A 23964-nucleotide genomic window follows, 5' to 3' on the forward strand; every position below is an offset into this window, starting at 1 on the left:
ATTATACAAATAGAAACTACAGGGAAAACAATATTCTAGCATTGGTTGCCACCAAGCGTCTTGCAATTAAGCTCCTTCACTCACCTTATATGTACTTTCAGTAAGCTTGTTCACGTCTTCTGGAACTCGAGACATGTCTGCGGGTATAATAACTAAAGTCCCTTATAAGATTTAAAAGAAATTAAAAGAAAGAAAAGAAAGAAAAAATAGGAATATGTCCGACTACTCTGAATAGTAAATCCAAGTGTTTCCCCAGCACGTCAAAGTTGATTCCAGACTCTTAGCACCCAGTGTGGTCCCTCACATGGGGGTCCGTCTGAACGCACGATCAACCCTGTAGAAACGGATCAGATGTTTCCCTGGTCAAAACTACTCTATAACTGACGGGCTCCTCTGTCAGGGAGCCGGTGTGTGTGTCTGCGTGTGTGTGTGTGTGTCACCGGTGGGGGGCGTGGCGGGGGGGCGTGACGTCACACCACTAGTCAAGCACTTTCGGTGTCATGCACGCTCATTAGAATTTGGGATGATGACATGTCAGGGCTGGGCACCTCGTGCTCGCTCTTCTCTCAGTCTGTGTGTGTGTGTGTGTGTGTGTGTGTGTGTGTGTGTGTGTGTGTGTGTGTGTGTGTGTGTGTGTGTGTGTGTGTGTGTGTGTGTGTGTGTGTGTGTGTGTGTGTGTGTGTGTGTGTGTGTGTGTGTGTGTGTGTGTGTGTGTGTGTGTGTGTGTGTGTGTGTGTGTGTGTGTGTGTGTGTGTGTGTGTGTGTGTGTGTGTGTGTGTGTGTGTGTGTGTGTGTGTGTGTGTGTGTGTGTGTGTGTGTGTGTGTGTGTGTGTGTGTGTGTGTGTGTGTGTGTGTGTGTGTGTGTGTGTGTGTGTGTGTGTGTGTGTGTGTGTGTGTGTGTGTGTGTGTGTGTGTGTGTGTGTGTGTGTGTGTGTGTGTGTGTGTGTGTGTGTGTGTGTGTGTGTGTGTGTGTGTGTGTGTGTGTGTGTGTGTGTGTGTGTGTGTGTGTGTGTGTGTGTGTGTGTGTGTGTGTGTGTGTGTGTGTGTGTGTGTGTGTGTGTGTGTGTGTGTGTGTGTGTGTGTGTGTGTGTGTGTGTGTGTGTGTGTGTGTGTGTGTGTGTGTGTGTGTGTGTGTGTGTGGGGGGTGCTAAACGCCTATGCATATATGCTAGCCTTGGATCAAGACTATCATAGATGTATTTAATCGAGTCTGACTTTATACTTTCGTATCATAGATATGCAAATGTCAAAATCGATAAAATACATCTATGATAGTCTTGATCCAGGCATATGCCGTAGGTCCTTGGCTTCTACCACCACATATCTTTATTTACATCTAGATAGTGGAGAAGAGACAGGAAGTGATTGGAGAGAGACATTATAAGGACATGCATCGAAGGGTCAAACTCGAACCCAGGTTGGCTGCTTAATGAGGCCACAACAAGGGCACCCTATATTCTATTCTATTCTGATCTGTTCTATTCTATTCTTGCCAGGTATACCAAGTTAGCGTATTTTCCATGGTAGCCTATTTGGGCTCAGAGTTTCAGTTGAGAAAGATAACTGTACGCTATTCATTTCCAGAAAGTTTTCCCCGGGATTGTCTATTTCTTGTATATTTGGCGCCCCCAGGTGGATATTTATTTATAATAAAAGGGTGCTGATGACATTCTTCTCACAGATAGGCCCAATCGACCCCTCCTCATCCCCATGAAATAACATTGAATTATTGAATTGCTTTATAACGATACCAAAAAAAAAGTTTTACTATGAAATTCACATTTCTATTTCGTTCAGGGAATGTAGGCTATCTTGAAACAACCCATTCAAAGCAATGCAACTTTATCTAACTGGAAGAGGCGGGCCACTGTGCAAAAGGTCACTGTTGAGCCAAGCACATGATTGACACGCATGGTGTTGATTTGAAGCTTTTACAGTATTGACATGGAAAAAACACATACCCTTCTGATGGCTCCAACGAACCACAACTCCAACCATCTCCATGTCCTATAAGTATCTATCTTTCTCTAAATTTCTGAGGTCCTCCATTCGCCTCCTCTGCAAGTGGACACGCGCATATGCATCGGTAATTAGGATACAGTATGGTAAACGTTTGATTAGTGATAATGTCTTCTTGTTTATTTAACTTTACTCATTGGATATTTTTGTATTAAACTTTCAGACGTAAAGGTTTGTTGTGGGTCTTGGCATGTCTTCCCCTCATACTGGACCTTCAAGTGGCTGTGGTGGCAGATCCACCATCCAATTTGGGTAGGCTATATCCAACAGTTTGCTTTAAAATCTATATGTCTGTAATTACCTTTTGTGTGATGAAGGCATGAAGCCCATTATGTTGTCAGATTTATTAGCTTTACTTAGCTAAAAGTATAGATACCACACTGAAGAAATACTCTGTTATAAGAAAAGGTCTGCATTCAATTTAAAAAAATAGTAAGTACAAATGTATTGGCATCAAAGATTTACAGTATACCAAATGTAAAAGTACTCATTATGCAGAATGGCCAATTTCAAAATCATATGATTGGATTTGAATTAGAATTGCATCAATGTATTGACCACTTTAATGTTGCAGCCAAAGGTGGGGCTGATTTTCATTACTTGATGTGCTGCTGGGTGATTACATAATTAGAATTCATCATTTATAAGTAAATGCATATTTTGTTATAGTAATCTAAATCTGCAATGTAACTAGTAATAACTAAAGCTGTCAAATAATTAGTGGAGTAAAAAGTACAACGTTTGCCCTTGAGATGACATAGTGGAGTAGGCCTTACTGTACATTATAAATCAAACAGAATACTCAAGTAAAGTAACCTACATCCAAATTGTACTTAAGTACTGTATATGCCTGAGTACATGACTGACTGGTGGTCTCATTGTCTGATAACTTCACTTTCATATTTAGAAAGTGTTGCAGGGAAGTTGGTGTTCTACCAGAAGCAAGGAAATGCCACCTTAATGCGTGACACTGGAGAGCTGGCTTCGGACGTCCCAACCGAAGCTATGTTTGAGCTGTTCGACCCGCAGAAGACTTTACGAACGGCCAAGTTTACCTACACGTGGGATTTTGGAAACGGGTACGATCATAACACAGAGAGGGGGTTTTAAGCGTTTTGAGAAATGTAAATGATAACATTCCAGGTTTTCGTCCCCTTCTTCTAACGCAGAGCGGTGATCGAAGGCACGGAGCCGGTTGTGCACTACAACTATGCAGAGTCAGGGAACTATACTCTGCGCTTGAAGGTGGGGGCAGAGATGGAAGACGAGGAGGAAGAGGGAATGGAAGGCGTCTATTCCATAAATTTAAAAGTGCTGGGTTTGTAAATCCACATACTATGAACTACATTTAAAACGATGCAGCTTATGGTAACATTACTACTCTATACTAATGAATGCATAGCCTGTAATGATGCTATGCTTAATCTAGCTATTCTTAAATCTCTGCGTCAGCGTACCATTTGTGAAACATTAGAGAGAAAAGGCAGAACCTTGATGGTTCTGTGGGGGGGAAATTTTGTGAAATCAGCCAATGACAGAAAGCATTTATTTTCTAGATACCATCAAAAGCATTGACCTGGAGGGGCCCACATCATTCCATGTGTCTCAAAACTCAAGTTTGGCTTTCCACGTTGACGGGAGGTGAGCTATTTTCTGTTTACTAGTTTCTGTGTGAAAGCCCCCTTATTCATCCCGTGCTTAGGATGGTATCGAAGATACCATGTAATGATGTCTGACTCATGGAGAGTGTCTGTGACAAACCTGGAGCGCTGGATCTGGAACCAGGTCATGATCGCTGTATCTCCACGATCTCAGAGTCACCTGACACCCCAACCCCCCCCCTCTCCCCCCTCATTCCTGTCTCTCTCTCTCTCTCTCTCTCTCTTTGTCTCTCTTTCTCTCTTTCATCCCCGTCTAACACCCCCTCTCATTTATTCACCTCTCTCCTCTCTTGCTTTACTGTAATCCTCCCTTCCTCTGTCTGTATTTTTCTCCCTCTGACACCACTTTCTTTATGTCATCTCCCAACCATCTCTCTCTATATCATTCTCTCCATCGCCTCCAACATCCTATAACTCCTCTTGTCTTCTTCTCCCCCTCTCCCCCTCTCCCCCTCTCCGTCTGTCCGTCTGTCCGTCTGTCCGTCTGTCCGTCTGTCTGTCTGTCTGTCTGTCTGTCTGTCTGTCTGTCTGTCTGTCTGTCTGTCTGTCTGTCTGTCTGTCTGTCTGTCTGTCTGTCTGTCTGTCTGTCTGTCTGTCTGTCTGTCTGTCTGTCTGTCTGTCTGTCTGTCTGTCTGTCTGTCTGTCTGTCTGTCTGTCTGTCTGAATCTTCACATACCTCTCTCTCTCTCTCTCTCTCTCTTTGTCTGTCTCTGTCCCTCACTCTCTCTGTCTCTCTGTCTCTCTGTCTCTCTGTCTCTCTGTCTCTCTGTCTCTCTGTCTCTCTGTCTCTCTGTCTCTCTGTCTCTCTCTCTCTGTTTCTGTGGGTGTGAGTGTCTCTCTTGATCTCATTCGTTCTCTGTCTGTCTCTCTCTGTCTCTCTCTCCTCAGTCCTCCCATGTGGGTATGTTGGAGGATTCTGCCCGACTGCTTGGCAGAACCGCCGGTGGGCTGCACTCTGACCATGATAGACACCAACACGCTGCTGCTCAACTACACCTTCACCTCCACAGGGCTCCACTGCCTCGACATCAGTGCCCGCAACGACGTCAGCAAGCTGCAGACCTCCTACAGCATCTACGTCAGCAGGAACCGTGAGTTGACCGTCACGCCTGACAGAGGACAGTGACAGGGCAGGGAGGGAGAGGTGGTGGCGATAAGGGAGGGCCTGAGTAAAGGATAGTTTGCATTTATTAGGCTTTAGTCAGTTATACCCTGGTGTCCCAGTTTTGGGCATGTAATTTTTTTAATGCTATGCATTACCAAATGTATAGTTACACAGGCAGAGAGACAGTTCAGCCACTCAAGAGAACAGAACCCCTATTCTGGGGTGAACATTAATTGAAAATAGCAGATCTATACAATCTCACAATTGCACATCGGCTGTTTTCGGCAAAGTTATTTCGTGTAGAGGGAAAAACGGACCCCTGTAGGACTTCGGTCACCTAAGTAAAGGGTTAACAGGTTGAACAGTAGGCTTCACACCGCAGCAGGCACATGTCTGCTGTGTTCAATTGATTCGACTCTGGCACTGGGAGTTCAGAGAACTTGTGATCCGAAACAGAAAAACAAGATAATTGCTTTTTAATGTCAACCGAGCAGACTACAAACCATGCTATTTTCTCCTGTCATCGTATAAGCCTAAGTTATATTCAAACTCACCTACATTTGCTGCCAGGCATTATACATAAAAAGTGTATATTCACTACCATTATCAGTCATTTTTACTGTTACCCACACCTTTTCATCGTAGTTAGGTTATGTTGTACACTCACCAACATTACATCACCTTATATTAGACATATTAGGTGATCATGTGATACCGTTAACAAGCTTTAATCAGGCTGCATCCCGTTCGGCGTGCAAAGTTCACGCAGTCATGGCAATTGGATGCTGCGTTCACGTTCTATTTTGTGCAAAACGCAAAATCATATCCAATTGGAATGGGATCTGAAAGATCTGACAGGTACATTTTAATCACAGCACAGATAATGTGTAGGAGTAGTAACCTATAAAGGTCTTCCTCAGGCCATTTTAGAGGAATCAAGCCATAGTCCAGTGTTTCCCAACCTCGTGAGGATATTGCAAGTGCAATAAAGAATTGGCAAAACACAGATTTGAAAGATAGTTAATCAACATTAATATTAAAAAATGAAAGTCAAAACCAAAGGTATGTTATATTTTCTTTAAAACATTGAAAAAAAGACATTTAATTGTGATACAGTTAAATAAGAACATAAAAGGCCCTATCTTGCGCGCCGCCTTAACCCTTATATTTTACTACTTTGAAAAACATTTCAAAATAGTTCCGATCTACATCGACACGTTGTGAGTGTTTGAACTATTTTAAACTGTTTTTTTGAGAGTTTCAAGTGGACCCTGATCCAGAAACGGTTGAAACCACAGGTCTACAGTAAACAGTATTAGTTTTCAACTCTAGTTCTGGAGATCCAGATGACTGATACTCCAGGTAGCATTGTATTCATCTGGTGTGCCAAATGTGTTCCTGATTAAGCGTCTAGAATGAAAACCAGTGCTGCATAGTTCACTGAGTCTCCTCAGAGTTGGGCACTTCTCTTCTACACTCAGCTACCTGGCCTTGTATTCTATCTAAATGTGTATGATGAGTGATGACTAACGCACTGTCTTTCTTATCCTTGTATTAACCACAGCGCTCAGTCATCTGTTCTTCATTCTGCCATGTGTGGCTGTTTTTTTCGCCATGTTTTCCTTCATCACAGTCATCACATGTCGCCCCAGAATTCAGAAGCAGGTAATAAACAGCAAACACTGCTATCTATTCATGTTTATGACCAAGATAGAGATGCTTCACTAGATGCAAGACACCATATCAATTACCGGTAATTACACATTTACAAAGTTACAAGTTACATACATTAAAATATTAAAACTATAACAAGCAATCTAATTTACTGTATACGCTAAACTATTCTAATGACATACCAACTCCAAAACATTAAATTAGCCTTAAAGGATCATATCGGCATCAATAGTATACATGTCATTACAAGCCAAAAGTCGTTTATAATCAGCAGACTATTGGCAACACTGATGGTCAGCAGTAATGTTAAATATACTGTGAGTGACGTGAGTCATAGACGATGGCCTAAAAACATTCCAGACCAAAGTATGGTTGCTTATCAAGTTGATAAGTTTACAATTTAGTTTCTGTTCTACCAGGAAGTTAATTGGATAAATAGGTTCCTTATGGCTTCATCATTCAAAACACTCACCGGGCCATAAGTGCACAGACACGCAGTCACTTTAGGTCACCAACAAGACCATAATACCACACTGACAACATGTTAGCAATAGCATTTATGATAACAAATAATGTTTTAACAACATTAAGTTACACAATATAGATACACAACATGATTTATTTTGCAGTTGTTATAAGTGACTTTAATACTGTTGAACTTTCCTAGGGCATTGTAGTTCACCATCACAAAGCTCTTTCACATTTTGACCACAAGGAGGTAGTCTAATCTATGGCACATAATAAATGACAACCATGGGATAGGCATCCAATTTGCAGAGTGATGTATTTTAACGGGTATAATCAGCATATTATATAGGACACCTTCACAGAGTCAATATATCTTATTATTAATCAAAATGCATTTTTGGGGGCCAGGAGAGAGTCTATACTGCCAGGAGGGGGGGGGTTAGCCACCATCACTGAGCATCAAAATGTAGTGTGGGTAGGGTATCCGGGTGAAGCAGGTGTTTCTGCAACTTCCTGCCCACCGAATCCTTCACGGTGCTTCTGGTTTGGCCGGGCGCTCCAACAAACACATGTTGAGAGTGAATGACTGGCACAGACAATCATGTATCAGGCAGCAGGGTGCACTGTGGCTCTGAAGCCCTCATTATGCAATCAATAGGTAGGATGTGGATAGATGAGATAGAACGGCTTTGCATTGATGAAACCGGGTAGAATGAACACGTTCTCTTTCCATTTTAGTTTGAGTGCTCTGTTTTCACTATCGACTTCAATCTTCAGACATTTGGATGAAAATCTTCTCTTGCTTTAAACAAAAAAACAAAGAACTGTGTTTCACATGCCTTATAATTACACAGTTTGTCCCCATATCTAAAAAAAACATGAACTTTGAAAGAGCTCTTGTTATTCTCTGTTCGAAAAGGAGTATGAGTCTGTTTCCAGACAAAATGCTCTTCACTTTGTAATGAACTAAAGTCCAACATTCAAGGATCCTATCTGCACTTGTAACATTAGTTTGAATTAGAAACAAACAAACCTTTATTTATTAACTTTTATAGCGATACAATTATTATTATTATATATATATTAGTATATATATAATCATTATTAGTTTTATATAATGAGATGTGAGGTGCGCTCTTTAAACACAATGACACCATCAATAGGCATGCTGAAATCTAGGCTTAACAAGAGTTGATGTCAAATTGATTTACAATTGACTGAATATGTGTGTAATGTGTACATATGCACCAACCTCACCAGACACATTTCTTAAATGTGCAACCACACCTGGCTGATAAAAGAATTGGGATGAAAAAGGATTGTGATTTACTGTACTGTATGTATATATTAATTCACAGATTGTTGCCTCCACTAATGCCGCTAATGCGATGTTCGTGAAGAATCCCGGCAGTGGTCCAAGTCGAGTTTCGGTCTCCTTCACGTCTGTGAACAATGGCGAGAACCAGCCACTCGTCGATGACCAGCCCACTAAGTACTACTACTAAAGCCTAATTTATACTTTGTTGTACGATGGAGTTGTGTTTATAGCTTATACTTTGATGACGTTCTTAGCCTACTATAAGTCATGATGTTTGTTTGAGCTTTGTTGTTTTTATTTAAATGAATCGACTGAAGAAAGACGAGAGTTTTGAATATGTGACCCATTATGTCTTGCTCATGTAGACATTTTGTGCATGAACTCTAACAATAAAGAGTAAGCTTCATACTGAAGTTAATATCACATGATTCTTCATCATTTTAATCACAGCCCAGGTTCAGCAATAGCACGACCCTCAAGGTCTTATGACCTGAATGCGTTCTGTCACTCTGTGGGTTGAAACAGGTGCCAAATGTCATTGCCTGGAGGCAGTGGCAATGTCAATACTCACTCTCCCTCTGGAATTATCTATACTGTATGAATTGCCTGTTGGCCGTATAATTATCTGGATAATTCTGGTTAATTCTCTTCCATAAGAAAACATAAGGATAGTCCCTTAACTACATTCAATCCTATTTTGTACCTATTTTGCGCATAACATTATAGGCAAAAGGTTTCCTAAAAAATCTAAGACTTTCTTTTTTTTCTTCCGAAAATAGCAGACCTACTGAGCTCACAATGCGTTGGCTATTTGAGCTCTCGAGGATTTGGTAATATGGTCACTGGAAACGATCTTAATCAAACCTGACTGAAATACATATTTTTTATTATGCAAGTTAAACCATTGGAAGCTGGCAGTGAAGACAGGACTCCTTGAGGCAACAGACTGGTCAAGGCCTTCTTCTTATCAGTTACGCTTCACATGAATGTTTCATTCCTGCAATGCATTTCTGACTGAAGACTCTCTCTAATGTTTTGCTCTTTTCATGCTTCATGAAAGGCATAGACACAGAAAAAAAACGTCCTATTAGAAAAACACGATGTGTTGACTGTTGAGAGAAAGAGAACGTTGTGTGGCTTGGATCAGCGATCACAAGACGGCCACTGAAAATTACAGATCATGCAAACTGATTTAGAGCTCTACTGAAAAAATTATTCAGTAAAATGTAGATATTATTTCTGATATTAGGGATCCAGTGTGAATCACTAATTAGACATCAGTATGCAGAACTGCATTACAAAGCCATCCGATCAGAATCTCTGTTAAATTAATTTAATTAATCAAATCAGAATAAGTTATTAACCCATCCAATGAGTATAGTATTAAATAGCCATCCAATTATAATAGCTGTATAATAGTGGTATAATAGTGCTGTGTGTTGATAAAGCATTTCATTAAGCTTCTCTAACCGCAACAGGAAAATGTGCGTGCAAGTGTGCATGTGCATAAGAAGGGGGAGACACAGTAGCAACAAATGAATGAACAGGGTTAAAACTATTTAGTCTTTGTCTGTCTCTGTCCCTATCAATCCCTGTCTGCACCAGGCTGACATGTTAACTCTATTTAAATTTCATTTTATAATATTTTATAATCATAATATCATTATACCATTACTATTGTCTGTGCTTTTGTGGTGGCATTTTGGATGATCACATGACAACTAGCAGCGATTTCTGGCCAGGATGAAGACATAATACAAATTGTGTTATGGGGCACAGAATCAACACAATTCCAAGCAGAGAGAGAGAGACCAAGGGATAGAGAGGTCACGAGGTGCGTGGGAAGCAAGGTAGCAGCTTAGACTGTCGGAGTGACTGTTGACGTCACCTTGACCTTTATGCCTTATTCAGTTAAGCAGAGCTAATGCCACGGAGGACACCTGTTGTTGCTTTACCTGGAGCAACAGTCAAAAGAGTAATCAGGCTGTCAAAAACTGCGGCATTGCTATTTTGTTTGATACAGTCCAAAATTCTGGTTAAAAAGTGCCTTTGGTTTGAAGAGATTAAGCTTTTGTATAAGTGTAGATCTAGCACATGTAAAATAAATCATGTGTTACCTAAGAGATTACATGCGTAATCTCGGGTGCCCTCAATTAATCTAATTAGTGTTTTACTTACACTACATGCAATAAAAAAACTCAAACACAATAATAAGTTGGTGTACAATTTAAAGTGATAATGAAGCACTTGACAAGTGATAATTGATTTGCAACAGCTTTTATTTTTAGCCTTTAATTCCCACATTTCCATTCATTGGCAAAGCAGATAAAATGATGAAATATATATAAAAAAAGCGTTTAATGGCACTTTAGTATTCATGAGAAGGCCACACAATTCCTACATTTTCTACAGTCACAACATATAACATGTATGTCAAAAATAAATAAATAAATACATTCTCCATGATTTTCATAGATCAAGATATTAACAGCGATACAAGGAACAAATATTTATCACGGTCACATTCTTCTAACATTCTATTGAGGTTTTGACATTATAATTACAGACAAAATAACTGCTGTTACGTTTCTCTCAACCGTATTACAAAGCTAAAGTCACGTTGCAACAGTGAAGCTAAAAATACATTTCTCACACTGACTTCAAAAGGCTGGAAAGCATTAATTGTACTGAGCACTGGGTACTGATGTGACACTAAATGCCATCATCATATTACAGGTGTCATTCGTGCTAACAAGGATTTTCCCCGCATGGCGCATTTGTTTTGCTCAGTCATTTGACCTGCAGGTCTGCCACAATTCAGTTATTTTAAATCAATGCTAAAGACCTTTCTGTTTGCCGTTGCCTTTTACTCCGTTTTTTTAAATATAATTTCTACTGCGCTGTAATTTATTCTCTTATTTTTCTGTTTATTTTCACTTTTTAATTGTGTTCAAAAGTCCTTTTATAATGTGTTTCTTCAGTTATTGTGATGATGTAGTTGTATTTTATGTAAAACACTTTAAATTGCCTTGAAATGTGTGTACAAATAAACCTCGCCTTGCCTCATGTGTCCTGTGCCTCCACACATGTCCTGGGCTTAGACACTAGTAGATTATCCAACAAGTACATGGGCTTTTGAGTTTAGAATAGATAGATCAATGGTACCAGAGAATTTAGTTTAAACGCCACCACCTCTTACACTACCAAGATAGTTTGCTTAAATTAACTATCATGCATCAGTTTTTCATTTTTATTTCCCCCTTAAATCTGTTTCAGCTCTCTCACTGCACAGACAAAAACACATGTCTTACTGGAGATACCTGGATGGATCTAAGTTGACTCTAAACAACTTTGTTATTCATACATTGTACAGTATCTAACAAGAAGATACCACATAGTTGTGGTTCTTCCAGTGTTTTTCCAAATAGTTGACACTTATTTTTTTACAATTGATTTGTTGCAATGCATTAGAAGATAATGTACTAAGTATAATGTTTTGTGGAAAAAAGCCCCCCTAATAACTATCACGGTATGTTTACAATCGATCCTAACAGCTTAATAAACTGGAATGAGGCCACTGTAACAGTCAGTTACTCTTTATGTAACTGACTATCTGAATTCTCTACTGTACTGTACAGTACAGAAATGGCTTATTCCTACTAGACATGACACTGAATGTGTGTCTAAATCCATTAGACGTCACCTCAGACCTCAGACACCTTAATCCTCTGACCTCACATGTCTGCACGTAACCTCACAAGCCAGTGTGTTGTTTCATTCACACTATTTGTAGTACCGTGGTAGCAGTGTACTTGTGTGTATATGAATGACTGTGTGTTTATATGTTTACATTTTGTATGTTGATGAGTGTTCACCTCCAATCCAGCAGAGTGATTGTCATCACACATTTCTCTCTATACAAATAAGCTAATTTATAGCATGTATAGCTGTTCGCACGCACGCACGCACGCACGCACGCACGCACGCACGCACGCACGCACGCACGCACGCACGCACGCACGCACGCACGCACGCACGCACGCACGCACGCACGCACGCACGCACGCACGCACGCACGCACGCACGCACGCACGCACGCACGCACGCACGCACGCACGCACGCACGCACACACACACACACACACACACACACACACACACACACACACACACAAACACACATACACACACACACACACACACACACACACACACACACACACACACACACGCACACACACACACACGATCCCAACAGCTATAGGCCTACTGTATATCCTCCACATTTACTTAACTGACTTACTGTACCTTGGCTTACATTCATAAGTGATTATGTTTAAAATATAGAGAAAACGCTTCACACAGGGTTCACGACATCTACTTCAGCCGATCACAAAACTGAGACAGACTAGCAGACTGACAGACAGACAGACAGACAGACAGACATATAGACAGACAGACATACAGTACATAGGCAGATAATTGCACAGACAGACAGGCAAATAATCAGACAGTGATACATGCTACATGCTCATTCTAAGCATTGGGCAGGCGGCCCACGCACTTCTCCAGAGGTCGTTTGAAGGCTCCCCTACCAAACACCTCGACATTGCTATCCAGCCAGGAGATAACATTCCCGGGGATGTAAGTTGTGCAGTTGGCCATGGCCCGGATCTCCTCAGGCTTCAGACCCCTGTCCCAGACGTTCACTTGGCTTAGCTCGCCCACGAAGGCCTGGCCAGCATCAAACCGCCCGCCCACCACATCCTGTAAAGGCCATGAGTGAGAAGCCTTCTTTGAAACAATACGCAAATACAATGTATTGTATTTTTTTGGATAATATTTTGTTGTGTTGTTATGTAAAGGCCTTAACACACTAAGATGTTAATGTACCTTCGGCTGCGTTTAGCAGTCAAAATGTTTGTTGTGAAAAGAGTATATAGGGTTTCTTTTCATTTTTTCATCTGACTTGCTCAAAAAGCTAATTAGCGTAAACGCTTCCATGCGTGGTTCTAGGGCTTCACATTTAATAACAAAAGAAAACAAATGCAGTCACATTATCAGCTACTGAACTGTAGGCTGAAATAGGCTGTCCTTCGTTTGGTTTGAGTTGTTTTCATCAGAGTGAAAGGTGTTCCAAATGGCATCTTAAACAACATAATCTGAGCCTGTGCATATACAGCCTGTAGAAAAAGGTAACCTCTTATCACACTCTGACAGACCTCTGTCACTTTCGATCAATTTCCGAGCATATCTCAATTCAGTATCCCAAATACAAAACAATACAATTATTTTTTGACAAATTAAAATATCATCGCTATAGTGATGGGACACTAGAGGCCTTCCTCACCTGCTCCTGGCCCAGGATGATGACTCCACCGGGTTTGATGGGGTGCCAGGCCGCCAGGCTGTCCCCAGTGCCCAGTTTCTCTCCGTCCTGGTAGGCGTCCCACTGTCCGTCTCGCGTGGTCCAGGCGATGCAGAGGTGGTGCCACCTCCCGTCACGTACAGATAAAGGCAGCTGGGCTACCTGGTGTGTCATAGTGGGTTTTACTGAACAGTTGTGATGCGAGCTTGTAGACCTGCTATTTTTGGTGAGTGACACCGGCACACAATTAAGTATAAAAAAAAATTCTACAACGGATTAATGAATATTGTAATATTGGGCATACAGGGATCTGTAGTAGTTAAATATTTCCTTCAATTTAGATCACTATTGTTCTGAATATAGTAAAGACATGAATATACTGTAAGCTGTAAGATGCAAAAATATATGTTTTTGCCTACAGCATTGTGATTACAATTCCAGATTATGAATTACAATTAAAAACTCAAGCTAACATAATAGGACTATATTCTCAGCCAAAGTGTATGTGTGTGTATGTGTGAGTGATAGTCTTGCCTGGTCATTGATGATGAACTCAATAGGGTTATTGCCCCACTCAATGAGCACGATTTCGTTGGCCTGTCCTGGCACGCCGTAAGAGAAGGGTGTCCCGATACCCGGGCTGGCACTGGACTTGATCCACATGCAGAGGGTGAAGGCGTACATCTCTGGCAGACTCTTGGTCATGCGGCCATACAAGTAGTTTGTACGCTGGGGGAGGGACAGCTTGAACTGCTCTGGAGACTTGAATTCTGAACCTGCAACGTTCATACATACAAGCAGATGCACATTTAAATTCTGACAAAAAGTGATGTCCAAAGAAGGGAGATATCATATAAAGGTAGCATCATGTGAATATGGTCACATTGGAAGCATATGTGCCTCTGGTTGTCATGGTAATACAGCCTCTCGTGCACCTGGCACCAATCAAGCATCTTGAGCAACAGATGAACTGACCAACCAATGATTGTGATAGGCATACAATTTAAAATTAAACTTCATGGATGATGTTTTGGAGCTTTTGTTTTTATTTATTTTATTGGGAATAGCAATTGATAAGGAAGTAAAAAAAAAAAAAAAAAAACATTAAAATAACAGGATGTAATGCATAATATGGAGCCATGGAACCACTTGATGTTTCCTAGACATTTTCAAATCAAGATACCTAGGATGCTTCCTACTGTGATGAGACAGTCCTAAGTGGCCATATATCCTAAATAATGCTACCTACAGTATACATGTAAGTAGCATTTTTAGAGCCACGTATCAAACCCTTTTCTCTGTTTTCTCTGTGACACAAAGGAATTGATATTGTTGTATACATTTAGCACAAACTACCTTTCTCTCTAATAGATATTGTATTGAATTATTATCTACGTACGTATATATACACCGTGTGTTCTCCACGCTTCTGTCTATTCCATTCATCCTCTCTGTATCCATACATCATAGTTGTTTTGTATTCTATGTGTGATTCTGGACCCTTACCTTTCTCCAGTTCGTTGATTCGGTCCACCAGTGCGTTGAGAGTACTCTCTGTCTTAATTCTGTAGGCCGACGTGGCATTGGAGAGCATGTTCTTCTCCTGCTCCAAGCTGTTGACCTTCCTCAGAAGCTGTTTCTCCAGCTCACCCAACCGGCGCTGCAGGAGGTTGCGGAGCTCGCTGGGGAAGGAGGCGCCGGAATTGTTGGCGCGGATCTGCTGCTGCTGAAAGGGAGAGGTGACAAGACCGGGATGTGTATAAAAGGTAGACTGCATCTGCCCCTAAAAGTTGCTATCCATAGGGGTCAACTGTATGTCATGTAGTATTTGGCTTTCCCTTGTTATTGTTATGATTCGAATGAATAGCAAAATATATAAACTTCTTTTTGAGTTTCAAATATTCAATAACATACACTGTACATAAACTATAGAAACTTCATTTAGATGTTTCGGTCCATCCGACCTGCTTCCGTTTATGAGGTTGTGAGAGTATATTAGTACGTTTTTACACAGTAAGCTTTAAATTAACACTGAGGATTTTACTGTGCAGACACTTATGCCGCACAGAAATATAATTAATTTTTTTTCAATAGAAATACAAAAGCAGCTAAATATATAAAGCATAACATGTAGAAAAGGAAAAGGCTATTCTTTTGTCTCCTTTCTGCTGTCTTCATCTCAGCATTCCTAATAGCCTGTTCGCAATTCCGTGAGAAATAGAGGATTGGACTAGACATGATCCTATTGATGAAAGAACACTTAAAGAGATTTCTACCATTTAGAGCAAACAAACAAAAAAGTAAAAACACTGATCAGCAGTGAGCTTATTTGTGCTAAACACTTGGCATAAGACTGAAGGGACAGGTCCCACACTATTACTTATGGAAACGTTTAACCTACAGTATGGTTGACTAAATACTAAGGATATCTCTGAGCCCCTCCATTATTACGAACATGGTGCAAATGAACAAAATATGGGTTAAATGGCATAATTTTCAGGTTTTGGCACAGAGATACAATTACGACATAATCAAGATATGACGGACAGACAGACAGACAGACAGACAGAGACAGAGACAGACAGATATATACATTGAAAACAGCAGATCTACAAGCTCACAACATGTTGCCGATGTGACGTGAGCTTGTAGATCTGCTATTTTAAAAAAAGTAAAATGTGGAATATTTGGAAGATTTTTGAAACATTCCAACAACACAAATTTGGTAGGGGGGGGGGGGCTCCCTGGCACAAAACATTTTCAGATGGGGGTAAGGGGACAAATACAAACAATTTGGGGGGTCCTTGACATGAAAATGTCCTTGACATGAAAACAAACCTATATAAAAACCGCAACCTGCAACTAACCAATATTTGCAAGCAACTTTACTGAAAAACAAGCCCAAAGTCGCATATAATAAGCAGACATGGCAACACTGCTTACCTCCAGGGTCTCCAGCCTGTCTTTGAGCCCCTTCATGGTTTTCCCAATATTGTCGATGCTATCATTCGGATCCCTGGGAACGTCCCCCATGGTGTTCTGGTTGTCTTTGCTCCACGAGCCCCTGCTGTTGTCGTAGTCCCCGTCATCGGAAGCCGAGGCGCACAGGGAGAGCTTGGTGGTCAACTCGTTGATGGCGACGAGCTGCTGGGCGATCGTCTCTTTCTGCTGCAGAATGGTCTCCCGAAGTTGCATCACGGTGTTCCTCAGCTCCTCTTCTTGACTCCCGGCGCTCAGCTCGGGCAACAGTGTCACCGGGCAGCTGGCCGCATCGCCGGTGATCATAGGGATGGCTCGACATATGTACCGCTTTCCGTCGTCGGGTTGGCCGCGCACACACAGCGCACAAAAACACATCAGTCCATACAGGGCTGGAAACAACATTCCGGCGGTAGAGCAGTTTTATTCAACTTAACCTATACGCATTAAGAGTCTCCCACTCTTTGATGATAATGAAATAGTCAAATTCTGTGCGTAAAGTGATGAAATAGAGTCAAATTCTGTGCGTAAAGTGATGAAATAGAGTCAAATTCTGTGCGTAAAGTATTACCCAAAAACGCAGATCTACACTCAGTACCATCTTGTTAATGCTGATCTATTTACAAAGCAGCATCTATCAGAAATCTAAGTAGAGAATCGAACAGAGGAGTAGCCTAGTAGCCTAGAAGACAACGTTAAAGCACAGCTAAAGCCGAATGGTTAAATGTGCTATTCTTGGCGCAGTGCGCGCGGTGGTGGACCGGATCGAACGGCTCCCGGCAGGAAAGAGGATTAGGCTGGTTTACCCTACCTACTTGAACACTGTTTTCCAAACACTGGGTCGGGACCCAATTGAGGGTCGTGGACACATATTTATAGGTCACAAGTAAATATCCCCTTATTTTTCAAAAGAATTTCATGAATAAAAAATTAATAAAATCAAAGCAATTCCATAAATTAGAAAACAAATGTTTAAGAAGTATAGTGATAATAGCTCAGAGCTTGTAGATCTGCTATTTTCACTTGGGTCCTGGGGAGACATAAAATGTCTCTTTTGAGTCACAGGCTAAAACGTTTGGGAACCAGTGAAAGGGAACTAAATAACCTACAGTGATGGAACAACAAAGTCAAATTAGGCCTATACCTACCAGCCTACTACTAGTGGTCAAATATATATTTAGCTACTCAAGTTGCTCAGTCAAATGTGTAATTGCTTTAACGTACTGGAGTACTAGCAGTAAAGATATTCCAAGTATTCCAAAGTAGCCTACATGCTTATAAAAATATCTAATTATTTTAAGTACAAATTACAAAGTAGACTACAGTTTGCTGTATAGGCCTACAGCTGTAAAGTTGCTGCATTGAAATGTATAAATTATTTATAATTCATAATGTACTTTTTCCCTTCCTATAGTGTCAAAAGTACAATATTTGTCTTTGTATGTTGTGGTGTGTAAGTCATAACTCATAAGTATCTCAAAATACAAATATACATCCACTAAAGGCAGAAACCCCTCACCCAAAAAAAAAAATACAAATATTCAGGAAAAGCAGGCATATAGATACAAAAATGTCACTCATGTAGGCACAGAGAAAAGGTAACTGGATACCATATCCAGCAGGGTGATATAATAGGTCACTTTTACACGCAGAGGAGGGACATTTTTGCTGGAAATTAGCCACGTGACAAAGCCACAGGATATTAATATTAACAGGATTTTAATAAAGGCAAACATCTGGGGAGTTATTCACAGTCATGATTATGAGTGTGGGGGAAGGTGCACATTTTGGAGTTTGGGTTTGTGATTTCAGAGAACCAGCAACAGGATCACACCTGACCTGAGGCTTTTTTTTGTTTTTGTTTACCGTTCATGACCTTCAAGAAGTGGGGGAAAAACATTATAGAGTTTAGTCATCTTGAAGGTGCAGGGACACAGGATGTGGTGGTAAACAATTAGCAGCTGCCTGTCTCGGTGTGAAATGTCAATACATCATGGTGCGTAGACCGGAATATGCTGCTGTGCTTTGAATATGGCCTCCAACCACAGACTAGTTAAACAGGCAATTAATAAGGGATTTTCTATAACACTAGGGTTATTAAATAAACAGGCAAATGGGCTCTGATTCAGGGAGTAAGCACAGACATGCTTCAGTTTTGAGCTTCAAAACAGACATGCTCAACAACTGAAAATAGGCTATAGAAATCTTTACTTTTATCCAGAAAGCAGTAAAGTTGCAGTATATTTTGTGAAACCTGTGTTAATAAGAAAAAGGAAATTGTAAAACGTATGAAAAGAGGTGTTAAAAGTGGACCCTTGATACATTGATTGCCCAAACCCAGGACGGTTTGTTAGCTTTTCCAAAGCTGTACACATCAATTATCACCACGGTTAAGGGGTTGACCTATATTTGAAGCAGGTGGAAGTGTCAGGGTGACCAAGTGATTTGAGAGACAGACCCATAATTGGAGGACTATGTGTAATCTTTAGAATCAGAATTCTTTATTTTCGCCATGTGCATTTTGCACATACAAGGAATTTGATCAGGGGGGTGCATACTAGTAAACAGCAACAAATATTATAAATATTTACACATTAAGTTTAAAAACTATAGAACAACTATAGTCTTTTGACCATACAAAGACATGCAAGCCTAAAAGGTGAGGTTTAGATGCAAAGGTATTGCTAATAATGATGTAGGCATGCACACAAGGAGAGAGTCTCTATTGCAGACTTATCACAAGCACATCACTACCACACTGTAAAATCTGCGGTGTTAATTTAACTCTGAAAGTAAGGGTCATTGAGTACAGTTCCAGAGTGTAGTAGCACATACAGATGACTAATCTAATGGACAGATAAGTGGTCTCGAACATCAGAGAATACCGAATCACCCCCTCTCACGTCTCACAGTGGAGCTCTCATACAACCGCTAATGAAATGAATATGATACCACAATACACTCAGAAACTAATATATTTCTGCAGATCCCCATTACTTAGTTGTGCTGATTGTGAAAAAAAGGGGAGGACAGAGAGAGAGAGAGAGAGAGAGAGAGAGAGAGAGAGAGAGAGAGAGAGAGAGAGAGAGAGAGAGAGAGAGAGAGAGAGAGAGAGAGAAAGAGGGAGGGAGAGGGAGAGAAGAGAGAGTGAGAGAGGCATTGTGAGATTCACTGAAAGAAAACGAATTTCACTCTCCCTTTGCCTGTCTATTCACACTGAAGGCACCTGCAGTGAATGAGAGCGATGGAGTGAGATCCATTAGTAAGCCATGTGGACAGTAGAGTCCATCAATATTAGAAAGCACACAAAGGAATAAAGGTGACAAACAATTTCTAACAAGGTAGCATTATTTCTTATGTTATTGAAGTTTAGCTTATGTATATGCTCTGGTATTGTATGTTGGATTTACTGAAACATACTTACTTAAGCATGTTGAAATTGGTAAGTTAGTTCTGATGAAATATGGCACAAAAATGAACCGACCCATCCAGATGTCTGCTCAAGAGGGGGTAAAGAAAGCAAGGATTTGCCCCACAGCAGGTTGCCTAATGACTTACAAAGTGACTTATTTTCCTTATAGGTCAGGTCACTGACTGTATGTAGGTCACAAGACTGACTTATTTCTTCTACCTGTAACTAAAGGTTCAGTGTGTGTGGTGACAACAAGGTTACAAAGGCGTTAATTTTCATATAGGCCTATAGTTTCCTCAAAAGTGTGAATAGTAAAGATAGATAGAAAAATATACATTTAAGGTAAAATAATCAAATCAACAATCCAGATAGAAAGGTAAAAGGGTCAAATGGTAGTGGTAATTGCAATATCAACAACATCTAGAATACAGTACAATCAAGGTGTAGTAATACTGGAAATATAGCAGTAAGTAACAAATGGCAATAGAAAATGTGAATTTCATCTGTAAGAGGTCTGGACAAACTGTCTCGGATCCTGCTGGATCGAGACCTGATGCTCCAGTAACGTTTGCCAGAAGCATGGTAACACATTGAACAGTTCTTTGGCTGGCAGCTCAATTCTGATAACTTGAGAAAATCTCCCTTCGTGTGTTTTCCCCCTTCCTACCTGAAAATGGGGGATTAGAATCAGAATCACTTCATTAGTATATTATTTCCCTATGTACTTACATACATAAATAACATAAAGAATATGAAATACCGTTCCCCCTCAGCCACTTGCAGTGCAACATAAAACATCAGACCATCTAAAAAACATCATCATGTGCTCCCTGCAGCTCTCTGTAGATGTTGCAAGCACGCATAGGGCAGGCTCCCTAGCAGTGATAATCGGATACAGGTCCAGTGGGCATAAAATCATAAAATGTTGCCAGTGCACTGGAGTCTGGGTTGGGAGGGGAGATTCAGGTGTTGTTCTGGTCAGTTTGTCTGTGAATAAATACACGTTATGGTTACACCAAGGCCTCTTCCAACTGCTAAGACGGTCGTTCTAACACTGCGTGATGACGTCATTATGTAGGATCCCCAATGTCGTGACACATTAACCCTGACTGACCTCCCTATTTTGGATGTTATAGGCAGAAACTATTTGTGCTATTTTTAAATAAGGTTTAAGTGGTTAATGTAGCATGTGTGTACAGGTCATACTTCGAGTAGGAAACATACTAAATATTAGTTTAGTTCAGTGGTCCTATCAGTGCCAGCTCCCCCCCATCCAATATGAAGCTCCCTTAAGCCCCCCAACAGCACCTCAGCGCCACCCTTTCAAGAACATTGCTTCCAGCGGAATGTTCTTTGAACGCCCCCTCGGTCTTCACTGTACCACACCATCACCTTGATTCTTGCTCGTAAAACAAAAGAACAAAGCTGTTAATTGTTCTATAAGACAGTGTGAGCGGGTCATCGGTCAGTAGGAGACTCAGTAGGAGACTCTTAAGGCCATGCATATGGAAAGCTGCCTAAAGAGTCTCCTACTGAGTCTCCTACTGAGTGACTCCACCAGTCATCAAATTATTGGAATTAAATTCCAAAATTATTATTAAGGAATGTGACAACAACTAAAAAATCTCCATGAATTCAAGGCGTCATGGGGTGCGTAATTGATAGAAAATAAGTAATTTTTTGGGTGAACTACTACTTTAAGCTATCATTCATTGCTAGTTATATAGGATACAAAGGTTATGCACCTCATAATATGAGTGTTATAAACAGATGCTTTCATACATCTTATGCATTATAATCTGCTTACTGTATCATTATATTTAGACGAACTCATAATTGCTCATAATGATTTGTTTTGATTATAACAAATTATAAATAATAATAATAATTGCTTATGTCACATATTATAATGTCATAATTACTGGACACTCAGCCACTATTTTTGACAAGGATCATAGTGTACCATAACTCTTATAATTGTAATACATACCGGTAGTTGCAAAATAATTGTATAGTTTATTGTACTGACTGTTATAAGGCATTATAGAGTGATTGATTTGTAAGTCACTATAAGTGGTCAATGGGTGCTTTAACCTTTCTCCAGTATTTGTTGCACTGCAAAGTCACCCAGGCTAAGGAGTGCCCGAAGGGATAAGAGAGCCTTTTTCGAGAACCTGGCAAGCGAAGCAGAGACGGCTGCAGCTAAAGGACAACTCAGTATAGTGTATAGGATAACCAAACAGCTAAGCGGTCCAAGGAACATCTACACTAAACTAGTTAAGGATAAACAAGGTAAACTGATAACAACTGAAAGGGAACAAGCTGAAAGATGGGCCCAACACTTTGAAGGAGTGCTCAATGGACCAGAACCTGAAGAGCCTGCAGATCCAGAACCTTTGGATGACATCGCTATTAACACCGATCCTCCCTCCTAAGCTGAAGTACAAACGGCAATCAAGGATATGAAGCGGGGAAAAGCCCCTGGAATCGACATGCTACATGCAGAAATGTTGATGGCAGATATCACCACAGCCTCCAGGGTGCTGACCGACCTCTTCGCCAAGATATGGGAGCACAATGCCATACCAAGGGAATGGAACAAGGGCCTCATATGCAAGCTTCCTAAGAAAGGTGACCTGAAAAACGGTGACAACTGGCGAGGCATAACACTTCTGTCCGTCCGATCACCATCGATGGAGAGGCGTTGGAATGTGTAGAAGACTTTACATACCTCGGAAGCCTCATAAGCAGTGAAAGTGGAACGCAAAAAGACATCAAGACGCGTCTCAACAAAGCAAGAGGTGCTTTCAGCCAACTTCGCAACTTCTGGAAGTCTAAACAATATAGCCTTAAAACCAAACTCAGGCTCTACAACAGCAATGTTAAGTCTGTCCTTCTATATGGCTCTGAGTGCTGGAGAGTAACAAAACAGGATATGAGAAAGGTTGACGTCTTCCACAATAGCTGCTTAGGTTGACGTCTTCCACCATAGCTGCTTACGTAGGATCTGCAACATCTTTTGGCCAAATAGAATCTCGAATGAGGAACTTTATAAGAAAACAGGCAGCTTGCAAATGTCCCTTGAGATAAGGAGTCAGAGGTTAAGATGGCTCGGTCATGTATTGAGGATGCCCAATGAAAGGTTACCCAAAGTTGCCTTGAGATGGACCCCAGTTGGGAAAGAGAAAGAGGGGTACACCAAAGATCACCTGGCGAAGGACAGTGATGATGGAGCTGAAGGAGATGGGTCTTTCCTGGGACGAAGCGCAGGCCAAAGCACGAGACAGGATTCAGTGGCAGTGTATGATTGCGGCCTTATGCCCCAACCGGGACGAAGAGGATAAGTAAGTAAGTAAAGTAAGTCACTATAAGTGGTCAATGGGTGCTTTGACCTTTCTCCAGTGTTTGTTGCAACCCCCTTTTTTGTTTGTTGCAACCCCCCGTCTGTTTTAACTGCTTCATTGACACAAAAAAACATATATCTTAAATTTGTATTTAACCAGTGGTTAACATGAGCATCTCCAGTGAATATTCAAAGAACAGACACTGAAAATGTATTTGTAAAAACAAATTCAACCTGTACAGAATATGAGCAGTCCTGTGTGTGTGTGTGTGTGTGTGTGTGTGTGTGTGTGTGTGTGTGTGTGTGTGTGTGTGTGTGTGTGTGTGTGTGTGTGTGTGTGTGTGTGTGTGTGTGTGTGTGTGTGTGTGTGTGTGTGTGTGGGGGGGGGTGGGTGTGTGCGTGTGCGTGGATGTGTGTGTGTGTTATAATACTCTCATCTTTTATTTTTTAATCTTATGCACTCTCCTTCAACATAGTACATGTCTGATTATCATGAACAATCCAGCTTTCTCAGCTCATAAGCTTGCCTGACTTCAAGCTCTGCAATTTGAGAACACTACTTTTTCTAAATATAGAGTTTTTCGTCTAATTGCTGCAAGACTAATTATGTTTTCCTC

General features: G+C 40.8%; 3 protein-coding genes across 3 annotated transcripts in view; 1 reads left to right on the forward strand and 2 right to left on the reverse strand.

Annotated features, from left to right (window-relative positions):
* The window catches only part of baiap2l1a (BAR/IMD domain containing adaptor protein 2 like 1a), a 43555-nt gene extending 43168 nt beyond the window's left edge, over positions 1-387 (reverse strand). The window contains 1 exon segment of the mRNA XM_080454870.1: positions 85-387. Within this exon segment, the coding sequence (XP_080310996.1) occupies positions 85-135 (51 nt within the window). The 5' untranslated portion in view covers positions 136-387.
* tmem130 (transmembrane protein 130) lies at positions 134-8432 on the forward strand (the record flags this gene model as incomplete). Its single annotated transcript, XM_080455688.1, has 7 exons — positions 134-143; positions 2927-3098; positions 3189-3337; positions 3576-3660; positions 4569-4771; positions 6350-6450; positions 8286-8432. The coding sequence occupies 7 exons, from the start codon at positions 134-136 to the stop codon at positions 8430-8432; spliced, it is 867 nt and encodes a 288-aa protein (XP_080311814.1).
* A 4349-nt stretch (positions 8433-12781) lies between these two features.
* On the reverse strand, positions 12782-16997 carry nptx2b (neuronal pentraxin IIb; the record flags this gene model as incomplete). The annotated part of the gene is made up of 5 exons (XM_080455689.1): positions 12782-13012; positions 13596-13775; positions 14148-14389; positions 15120-15339; positions 16557-16997. 5 exons carry the CDS (start codon positions 16995-16997, stop codon positions 12782-12784), a joined length of 1314 nt encoding a protein of 437 aa, XP_080311815.1.
* Between the last annotated feature and the right edge of the window lie 6967 nt (positions 16998-23964).

This window comes from Gymnoscopelus braueri (assembly GCF_963280865.1).
Source record: "Gymnoscopelus braueri genome assembly, chromosome: 17".
Taxonomy (NCBI): Eukaryota; Metazoa; Chordata; class Actinopteri; order Myctophiformes; family Myctophidae; genus Gymnoscopelus; species Gymnoscopelus braueri.